The sequence below is a fragment of the Aspergillus brunneoviolaceus genome (genome assembly GCF_003184695.1).
Source record: "Aspergillus brunneoviolaceus CBS 621.78 unplaced genomic scaffold BO95scaffold_76, whole genome shotgun sequence".
Lineage (NCBI taxonomy): Eukaryota > Fungi > Ascomycota > Eurotiomycetes > Eurotiales > Aspergillaceae > Aspergillus > Aspergillus brunneoviolaceus.
Window position 1 is genome coordinate 191,751 of NW_020290806.1, and position 10,130 is coordinate 201,880.

The following is a 10,130-nucleotide window of genomic DNA, read 5'->3' on the forward strand; positions in this document are numbered from 1 at the left end:
AGCGTGACGATGTTGCCATCACGTTGTCGAAGGCAAGGGACAAACGGATGAAAGACATACACCACACTGTGGAGATACAGTACTTCCAAGATGTAAGTGCATGGTCGTCCAGGGTGGTCGAGGAGATGAGGTACGGCATCCTATACTAAAGTGGTGATACGACTGAATGTGTAAAGCGTGAGCTAGAAGCAAGCCATCTTCGAGTACTTTCTCAACCATTCTCGTAGAGATACATTGTATACAGGCGTTTGCTGTGGGTAAGTAAAGGTACGGTATACATGTGTCGAGTGATGAAGCGGCGGCAAGGAGGCGACTGGGCTATGACGACTAAGCAGATACGTCACGGGAGATTATTCTCAGCTGCTCGCGGTAATCCTCCGTACCCGTAACGCTGGAACATCTTTTAGCTTCTCTGCCTGAGGCGTCATCATTAAGGCTTCGCCGCCGCCCCAAGATTTTTTTCGCCCCCTCCAGATTGGCTCAGTCATGATCGGTCTAGGATGATGTATGTATTGCAAGATAGTCAGTTATCCTTTGGTGTATTTGACTTACTGAGTAGAAAGGACTCAGAGAAACCCATAGGATAGAAAATCATTTGGATTGTTGATGTTCTTACGAAATCTACTTACTACTCGTATGTACTGTAATCAAGTCAACATAACATCTTGACGAAAGAGATAGACAAGCAGCCAACACCAGCGCAAACTACTACTAACGCAGTGCATTCGTTTGGACTGGAGTCCAGCCCGGAGGCTAACTCACTTATCGGCAGCACAGCCAAAACAAGTTGGAACCCTCCCGCCGCCACCGTGTCCGTTTTTGGCTGGCGTCTGGTACGAATTTTTCTTTTTTTTTTCTTCTTTCTTTTCTTCCTTTTCTTATTTTTTCTGTTTTATTTTATTTTTTTTTCTTACATGGCTGTATTGCTGGTCACCTCTCCTCCCTTCGCTTCGTTAAAATTTACACGTTAAACCTTTTTCCCCCTTCTGGGTCCAGTCGGTTCCCCCAATAAGCAAGCCAACCCGTTCGATGCTAACCGCTGAACAGCCTTGAAGATTCTTACTTGGTAGGCACAAAAAAGTGACAAGAGAGGAAGAATGGTCGAAGGTGGCTGTTTACCTACACACACACACACCTGATAATTGTCCAGTAGTTACATGCAGCAAATGTGAAAAGAAGTAGTCAAGCAGTCAACATATGATGATTTTTAATCAATGAATTCGTAGTCATCCTTTCTTTGCCTCTTTTCAAATCTCTTCCCACAAAAAAAAAACTCTCTTCTTCTTCCTTCTTTAACTACTACTTCAAACCAAAAAATACCACCCACATCCCCCCCCCCCCCTCTCTCTCCCTCCGCTGCTAAAATCCAAATCTGGTTTCAATTTTTTCCCTCTCCTCTCCTCTCCTCTCTTCTTACTCCTCCCCCCCCCCTCCTAACATATCTCCACACCGTATCCTCACCAACTCTCCTACCACCTCTCTTCCACCTTTTTTCCTTCTTCTTTTTTTTTGCTACACCGTAATAGAGGTTTAGATCTGGGAGATCGCCTTGTTTTGCACTTTATCAAATTCTCCCTCTAAGGTCTCTCTTTACTCCTTTCTTTCGTCTTTTGACAGTGTGTCACTTGCTGTCTTATTCGGTCTCTTGTGTATTGCCACTCAACAGAGACACGGAATTTTTTATCTGACGTCCTCATTCCTTTCGTCCTGTTCCTATACAGAAAAGAAAGGGAATCCTACATCGGACGCGATTCTGGACAGCAACCTGTAATCGCTGCATCACTTTGATATCTTCGCGAAACAAAAGCATTGAGAATTTTCCTCTTGTACGTCTTACACACCCCCCGGCTACAATTGCGCCACAACTGCAAAACAATCCACTTACGAATTCATCTGTCTCATTCAGCCAGTGAAACACCGCAAATATGGCCGACGGTCTGAAGATGGGAAACCTTTCCCTTAACGAATCTCAGCATGCGCCCGCTGCTCCCGCCAACACGGGTCGCGCTGCCTACATCCCTCCTCACCTTCGTGGACGCCCGATGGGTGCGAACATGGACGGCGCTCCTGCTCCTGCTCCTGCTGCTGCTGCTGCTGCCGCCGCTCCTCCTCCCGGTCCCGCTGCCAACAACTCCTGGGGTAACAGGTATGTGATATCTCCCACCTCCCATAATTCCACTCGTTCTCGGTGGCACGAAATAGGTTGCCTCCTCAGAACTGTCCACAGCCGCTGACTTGGTATGCTTTTGACATGACAGAGGAGGCCCTCGTGGTGGAAACTGGGCTAACGCTAACGCTCCTGACTTCAGCCCTCGCGGTCCCTCCAATGGTAACCCTAACTGGACATCCCAAGACGGTCAACGCCGGCCCTTTAACCCAGATGCTTACGGAAACCCAGGACACGGAGGCTCCTATGGCGGTAGCTCCGGTGGCTCTGCCCGCGGCTCCGGAGATGGCCAGTGGCGCGACGGCAAGCACATCCCCGGCCCTGCCAACCCCCGCTTGGAACGTGAATTGTTCGGTGTTCCCAACGATCCCACCAAGCAGAACACGGGTATCAACTTCGCCAACTACGATGACATCCCCGTCGAGGCCTCTGGCCACGACGTCCCCGAGCCCGTCAACACCTTCACGAACCCTCCTTTGGATGACCACCTGATTGCCAACATCAAGCTGGCCTACTACCAGACCCCTACTCCCGTCCAGAAGTACTCCATCCCCATCGTCATGAACGGCCGCGACTTGATGGCCTGCGCTCAGACTGGTTCCGGAAAGACTGGTGGTTTCCTCTTCCCCATCCTGTCTCAGGCTTTCCAGCACGGTCCCTCGGCGGCTCCCGCCCAGGCCTCAGGTCAGTTCAGCTATGGCCGTCAGCGTAAGGCTTACCCCACCTCCCTCATTCTGGCTCCTACCCGTGAGCTTGTCTCCCAGATCTTCGATGAAGCCCGCAAGTTCGCCTACCGCTCTTGGGTCCGCCCTTGCGTTGTCTACGGTGGTGCCGATATTGGTTCTCAGCTCCGTCAGATCGAGCGTGGGTGTGATCTTCTCGTGGCCACCCCCGGTCGTCTGGTCGATCTGATTGAGCGTGGTCGTATCTCCCTTGTCAACATCAAGTACCTCATTCTTGACGAGGCTGATCGCATGCTGGACATGGGTTTCGAGCCCCAGATCCGCCGTATTGTTGAGGGCGAGGATATGCCTCACGTCAACGATCGTCAGACTCTGATGTTTTCTGCCACTTTCCCCCGTGACATCCAGATGCTGGCCCGTGACTTCTTGAAGGACTACGTCTTCTTGTCCGTTGGTCGTGTTGGTTCTACCTCCGAGAACATCACCCAGAAGGTCGAATATGTTGAGGACCACGACAAGCGCTCCGTCCTGCTCGATATCCTCCACACCCACGGCACCAGCGGTCTCACTCTGATCTTCGTTGAGACCAAGCGTATGGCCGATTCTTTGTCCGACTTCCTGCTCAACCAGCGCTTCCCCGCCACTGCTATCCACGGTGACCGCACCCAGCGTGAGCGTGAGCGTGCCCTGGAGATGTTCCGCTCCGGCCGTTGCCCCATCCTGGTTGCCACTGCCGTTGCTGCTCGTGGTCTTGATATTCCCAACGTTACCCACGTTATCAACTACGATCTGCCCACCGACATTGACGACTATGTCCACCGTATCGGTCGTACTGGTCGTGCTGGTAACACTGGTATCGCTACTGCTTTCTTCAACCGTGGTAACCGTGGTGTCGTCCGTGACTTGATTGATCTTCTCAAGGAAGCTCACCAGGAGGTTCCCTCCTTCCTTGAGAGCATTGCTCGTGAGGGTAGCGGATACGGTGGCCGTGGCGGTCGTGGCGGTCGCGGCCGCGGTGCCAACGCTACCCGTGACATGCGTCGCATGGGCGGCGGTGGCGGTATGGGCGGCGGCGGCTCTTTCGGTGGTAGCGGTGGCAGCTACGGTGCCCCTGGCGGTGGCTACGGCGGTGGTGGCAGCTTCGGCGGTCCCCCCTCCTACGGCGGCGGCGGCGGCGGTGGTGGCTACGGCGGCTACAGCGGCGGTGGTGGCGGCGGTGGTAGCTACGGAAACCCTTCGGGCCCTACCGGACCTTCGTCCTGGTGGTAAATTCGAAGTTGTGATTTCTGACGAGGCTGTCGGGTCTGATTGGCTCCTTTTCTCTTCTTTGTCTGTCCCCAATAACGGACATGATCAGAACGAACCCCGGGCCCACCTTCTACTCTCTTCCTACCTCCCACTCTCTCTCTCTCTCTTCTTCTCGGGCCGGCTTTGTCATGACTGCCACGACTTCCCTCTAGACTTTTTCTTTTCCCTTCTCTCTCTCTTACATGTGACTGTCTGATGTCTTTTTTCTCGCTTGATGTCCCGGTGTTTTCATTTATCCCTTTTATCTACCGCAGAGCATTTTGTTATTTTCCTTGTTTTTAGACATGGGTTTTCGATGCGGTCCGATCTCCTCCTCTCGCTGCTCCTGGTTATGACCTTCTTCTTAGTCGAGAGCATTTGGGTCGGGCATGGATGTCATAGAATGCGTTTGTGTTTCTCCTGTGACCGCTTCCATCAAGATACCCTTTTTGTTCTCGGGCGGCCCTGTGGAGATCTGCTTGAAAAGGCGCGTGCCGAGCGGGTGTGCCGGCTTTTCGTGCTCTGAAAAGTGCTTTTATGAGTTGTTCCCTGCTTGGTGCTAATCAACTGCATCGACCGTGTCTCGCAACATAGATTGTTTTCAGTTTCGGTATCTCATGGCGGATTTCCACATGCCATTTCTTTCCTTCCATCACTGTGATTTGCTATCTACCTCTGTTTCTCTTCCTGGCTGGGTGATTTCCTTCAGTCTGGAATGGTCTGTCCCGGGTTGCGCAACTGGTCTTGTGCCATGGATTTGAGCCAGAGCTTTCTCTCGGAAGCCTGTCCCTCGTTTTTCTTTCCGCGGGCACTGGTGCCTCGGTTATTGCATATCTGGGAATGGTGGTTTACTGGTATCACAGATAGATGGAGCCGATAGAGGTGGTTTCTCTCTGATCTGCTTTTTGCATTGTGTATGGCGTTGGCTTGAGCTACTGTGTGCACCAAATGATTCTCTGCACCGGGGTCCGTGGAGGCTGACACTGGATGGGATCTCCTTGTTTCTGTTTTCATATCTCGGATCCGTGGAGGATACGCTGCTTTAGACGGCGCTACTTTGTGGGGTGTTCATGGTTTCTCAGGTCGGTAGCAATTCGAGGCCAACTCTCTTGTTGAAGTGTCTCATACACAGAAAGCTACTAGCTATTTACTCCTTGCCTGAACAAAAAAAAAGTTTGAGTCATATTCATGTGCCTTGGATTCTCTTCTAAGCCCATGTCGTAGTGATCCTATATCGAGTCAATGAGGAACTGTGGGGTGTTATGGCTATTTTCAGAGTCCATGTGATTCAGCTGGTAACATAACACTCTTGGTAGAATAGTCTCCAGCCGAAGACTTCTTCTGATCTTTGATATAGAATTCAGGATACACCTACAATATCTGGAACTTAGTTAACATCGGAAAGATGAATAATGGGGATCACCGTCATGCATGCATGTCTGACCATATAAATAGTAAGGAGCCGGGATGGGGCAGGGTCTTCTCACCACTGCATATCGAACAATCGATAGAACACTGGATAGACTCATTATCCCGATACTGTTCTATGGTATTGTTACCTGCTGCTGGTAACCAGTGATAATGATTTTATTTTGAGTATGTGAGTGAATAGTTACCTAGTAGTTAGAGTGAATCATTAGTCAGACCCGCGTCTTGTAACTTCCCGGCCGGGGGAGTTAATGAGCCCCCAATCAATTAAGAAGATCACCATCGCGGATCACGTTCCCACGCCATCCTCACCCAGCTTCCTTTTCTCTTTTGTCAACTTACTCACTTCCTCTCAATTCCTCGTATCACTGTCGCCAGTCACCCTTCCTTCTTAATCTGCGCATTTTCCTCTGGCCACCTCCCTTTCTCTAACAATCCTTTCGGCTGCTTTGAAAGTTATAAGTCCTTCATCGAGTCCTTCCTTGAACGTCCGCGTCCATCACTTATCGATCGGTCGTCCCATCCAACCCATTACTCTCGACTCCTTGCTTTTGCACCATCTGCTGTCCACCGTGGTAACACAGGAAACCAAAGCCACATCGATCAATCACGAAAACTCATTACCCACTCCACGGACATAGCTTGACCGGTCCTGTCACTTCCCGATTCGAAGATGGCGGAGGTCGAGAGCAGCGTCGCGGACGAGTCGTTGGCGCAGTCCGAGGCCCCCGACGAACAGCAAACCCATAACATGACAGTCGGCATTAGGCGACAGGCGAATGGTACGATCGGCTCGGTCTATTCGGGAAACAAAATCCGGCACCTAAAGAAGGAGGATGGAATTCCTCTATGGCGCAAGGACATCCAGTATCAGTTTCTCAAGCTTGTCTTCGAGGATACAACCCCGGTCTTCACTCGCTGGCCTGATGGGGTGAAAGGTCTGGACTTTGCCGACATCTACATCGATGCTATGGCGAGAAGCAGCAAGACGAGTAAGATCCTGAAGGATAAATTGCAGAGTGACAAGAAGGCGGCCATCAGCATGGCTATGGTTTGTCTGCTGGTCAATTTTGGACGCATGAACACCACACTCAATTGTAAGTCCTGTCTTCTGCTCTCGTGCACTCTACATGGACAATGATGCTGACATGTTTCCTAGTCTTCCCCGAGATGCGTGCTCAGTTGCGGACCTATCACTCCATTCCTTCTCTGCAAGCGACACAGGACCCTAATGCCTACAAGCAGTTGCAAGATGCTCCTCGTCTCAAGTCGATTCTCAAAGGCGCATCTGAAGATGTTGACCAGCCCAACACGCTGGACAGAATCAAGCGTCAGGCAAAACCCCGCACAAACCCCGTCAATCTGATCTTTGTCCTGGCCCAATATGCCCCCAAGGTGTCGGAAATGCACTTTTTCCCTCCCCGTGACTTCTTTGACCTGGTCATGAGGGGTACACTCAGTAGTCGGAGCAGAGCCAAAGCTTTTCTGTGGTTGATGTGGTGGTATCTGGAAAGTGATTTCTCCGCACAGGCAGCGCTGGACAATCCCTTCGGTCCCGGTCTGGACGGTGAAGGCACCGGAGGTTTGCCTATCAAGGTTCCTCAGTTTGAGAGTCTTACCGAAGAACAGGCAAACGAGGAGAATGTGGATACCCAGTCCGAACTCGACTACGGTGAAGCCAAGCGCTTGGAACGTAAACGTGAGTGTGAATATCCTGCCTTGGTTATCACAAGAATACTAACACCGGTCTACAGGCATTCTGGAAGACGATGAGCCACTACCCAGAGTGCCTAAGCGCTCTAAGAAAGGTATCCAGCACGCTCCTGATTTCCTTCTTTCTGAACTCTTTCTGAACGCCAATTCACTAACCTACATGCCAGGCCTGCCTGATCTCCTCGACGACGAAGCATCAGGAGATCTGTCTGGTGAGCACTTCAATCCATCGATTTCTTCTTCTCGCCCCATTAATCTTCCACGCTATTTAGGTCGCGGTGACGGTCGCTTGTCCGCCATGTCCACCCCTCTGCATCCATCCACCAAGCGCCATCCACTAGATGATGAGGACGACTATCAAACTCCCGGACAGTCTGCGCGCTCCCGGTCCAAGAGGCCCAAAAGAGAGTCTTCTCTCAACCGTTCTCTTGGTCAGCAGCGTCTCATCTTAAGAACCAAGATGGAAAACACACCTGACGCTGCTTCTCCAGCTCCTCCAGGCTCGGGCCACCCGATCTTGAATCGATTTGTTACAGAAACCACCCAGCCCACCTCCGCCCGTCGGCCGCGACCTCTCACTCAACACCAATTGGCTGTCGAGCAGAACCGTCGACAGCGGATTGAATACATTCTAGCTAAGCGCAAGAGCGAAGCGTACCGCGTTTTGCGTGCGAAGCGAGAAAGCGAGATACCTATTGTCCGCTATGGTCGTCGTCTTTCGAATCTCCCGGAAGGCTATGACACAGATGAGGAGGAGAAGGCCTGGGGCAAGGGTGGACTGGTGCCGAAGCCCGACGAGGAAGAAGACTTTGGTGAAAGTGCTAGTTACTTCTTGTCTGTGATCCGCAAGGCCGCCAGACGCTTGGATCGATGGGATTATGACGATGCCAATGGTCCTAGGCGTGATCGCAAGGCCGAACGCGAGGAGCGCCAGAAAGCGAGGGAGATGAGGCTCGCTATGGACAGTTCGGGTGATCTTGCTGGGCGCATCCCATCATCCGCTCGTAGTCGCGCTCGTGCTGCTCGAAATGCCAAGCGCAAACTCGCCAATGCGGCTGCCAGTACCCCATCCGCCAAGGAGCCAGGCGCTGCAAGCTCCTCACGGTCAAAAGCTAACCGCAATCGATCCCAGCGCGATGCCGAAGACGCAGTGGCGTCTACCCCGAACGCGGCCAAGGATGGTCTGGAGACACCTGGTCGTGACCATGAACTCTCCCCAATGCCTGGCTCGACCCACCTGGGCGATGACGATGAAGGTGAGGAAGGACTAGACGACATTGACCGTGAACTTCTCGGCGAGGGGAGCGGAGATGATGACGGCGCTCCGACACCAGCGGCTCGCACGTCTCGACCGACAGAACCAGGCTATGAGGATAGTTTTATGGAGGCAGGCGATGCAGATGAGGATGCGGAGGGTCTCTCATCCGATGACAATGACGACGAAGAAGTTGATGACGAAGATCTCGATGAAGGAGAAGCGGAGGTGGACGCTGACGAGAACTCTTCCACGCTCGAAGGTGGCAATGGGTATGCTGCCAGCGAGACCTCTTCGGTGGCCGGCGCGGAGGGCGACACAGTTCTAGCGGATGATAAAGACGAGACTATGACTGATCTCTGATCATTTTCCTACGGATTTTGTTGGGGCTTTGAGCTTTCCAAGCGCCTGGCCTCCATAAAATCACTTCGGGTGTGCATCTGTTGCGATTGAAGGTTCTCTAGTGCATATTCGACCCTTGCTCTTTACCTGCTCCATCAAGCCTGAGTCCCTCTTTTCGCTTTTTCTCCCTTGTGTCTTGTTTTCCAGTGTACGATTATCTCCAACAGGTTAACTATGTTTCTACTTCAATTCCACATGTATTGTCCTTCTAGTTTCCCTGTCATCAATGCTACATACCCCCCCTTCGGGATAGGTTGAAGCTTCTTGTATGGTGTAGATCAGGGAGCATTCTTGAAAAGCATGCGCTCGCTCTCTGCTGTGCTCTTATCGGAGTTGCCCCGGACGTAGCGTGACGGGGAGGGACGAGGGTGCAGGTATACTGCGGGGAAAGAGGTGGGGTCAACCTTCAATTCTCTTCCCTCTTCCCCCCTGGTGGAATTTGTACCGTCGAAAGTCGGAATGGCTCTCGGATTTGGGGGGTTGTTGCATGGGGCTAGTTTAGCAACACCTGCACCCTAACGACATCGGGACGAGCACGTTGACACATGTTATGGGGACTGTAGGCGGGGACGCAAGGAGGCAAAGACCCTAGGTTGGGGTTCTGTGCCTGACAGTTTTCAAAGAACACGCCGTCGTCATCACATGCTCGCTTAATATGTTGTGTATCCTACCTAGGATGCTATCCTGTGTGTCTGATAGTAAGATAGTAAGATGGTTACTGAGGACCAATATCTGTTGGTTCTGCAATTTGCATTGCACTTGCATTGGAAAGAATTGGTGAGTTAGTTAGGTACTGGTGAGAACTCGGGTTCTGAAATGTTGTTGGGAAGATTCCCTCCTTCATGATTAGTTAGTTAGTTAGGCATGAGTAAGACAGTCAGTCAGTCAATTTGCATGTGATTATTGCGGGTGGGCTTCCTTCCCCTCTGTCGGGGCGGTGGATTTGGGTGGGTTTTGGTGGATTCGGTGGATTTTCCTCCTTGAGTCTTTCTTTCCCTTCCACTTCCCCCCGAGCCCCAACATTCCTGAGTTCGGGTGAAGTGAGTTTTTGCTTGTTTGCTTCCCGACTGAATAACAGTGAGTGAGTGGTAACTTGTAAGTTAACAGGGACGGTACCTTACCTCCTACTCAGGGCTAAGTTACTTACTCCTACTTCTTGCTTCCTACCTCCTCCTCCTCCTCCTCCTCCTCCTCC

At 51.7% G+C, this 10,130-nt stretch overlaps 3 protein-coding genes across 3 annotated transcripts; all 3 read left to right on the forward strand.

Annotated features, from left to right (window-relative positions):
• Window positions 1-1,429: 1,429 nt before the first annotated feature.
• On the forward strand, window positions 1,430-4,246 carry BO95DRAFT_261940 (DEAD/DEAH box helicase). Its single transcript, XM_025581513.1, has 3 exons — window positions 1,430-1,826; window positions 1,907-2,146; window positions 2,259-4,246. Exons 2-3 carry the CDS (start codon window positions 1,926-1,928, stop codon window positions 4,117-4,119), a joined length of 2,082 nt encoding a protein of 693 aa, XP_025438180.1. The 5' UTR covers window positions 1,430-1,826; window positions 1,907-1,925; the 3' UTR covers window positions 4,120-4,246.
• BO95DRAFT_261948 (uncharacterized protein) lies at window positions 4,247-4,758 on the forward strand. Its single transcript, XM_025581514.1, has one exon. It carries the CDS (start codon window positions 4,373-4,375, stop codon window positions 4,661-4,663), a length of 291 nt encoding a protein of 96 aa, XP_025438181.1. The 5' UTR covers window positions 4,247-4,372; the 3' UTR covers window positions 4,664-4,758.
• A 1,099-nt stretch (window positions 4,759-5,857) lies between these two features.
• On the forward strand, window positions 5,858-9,138 carry BO95DRAFT_446821 (putative INO80 chromatin remodeling complex (Ies1)). Its single transcript, XM_025587482.1, has 5 exons — window positions 5,858-6,662; window positions 6,725-7,264; window positions 7,320-7,373; window positions 7,446-7,490; window positions 7,551-9,138. The coding sequence occupies exons 1-5, from the start codon at window positions 6,239-6,241 to the stop codon at window positions 8,894-8,896; spliced, it is 2,409 nt and encodes an 802-aa protein (XP_025438182.1). The 5' UTR covers window positions 5,858-6,238; the 3' UTR covers window positions 8,897-9,138.
• Window positions 9,139-10,130: the final 992 nt, after the last annotated feature.

Bases quoted from the DNA above. Each gene is read 5' to 3' on its own strand.
- BO95DRAFT_261940 (XM_025581513.1), top strand. From the start codon at position 1,926: ATGGCCGACGGTCTGAAGATGGGAAACCTTTCCCTTAACGAATCTCAG. The intron at 2,147-2,258 runs GTATGTGATATC...TTGACATGACAG, and splicing joins AACAACTCCTGGGGTAACAG to AGGAGGCCCTCGTGGTGGAA.
- BO95DRAFT_261948 (XM_025581514.1), top strand. From the start codon at position 4,373: ATGTCCCGGTGTTTTCATTTATCCCTTTTATCTACCGCAGAGCATTTT.
- BO95DRAFT_446821 (XM_025587482.1), top strand. From the start codon at position 6,239: ATGGCGGAGGTCGAGAGCAGCGTCGCGGACGAGTCGTTGGCGCAGTCC. The intron at 7,265-7,319 runs GTGAGTGTGAAT...ACCGGTCTACAG, and splicing joins CAAGCGCTTGGAACGTAAAC to GCATTCTGGAAGACGATGAG. The intron at 7,491-7,550 runs GTGAGCACTTCA...CACGCTATTTAG, and splicing joins AGCATCAGGAGATCTGTCTG to GTCGCGGTGACGGTCGCTTG.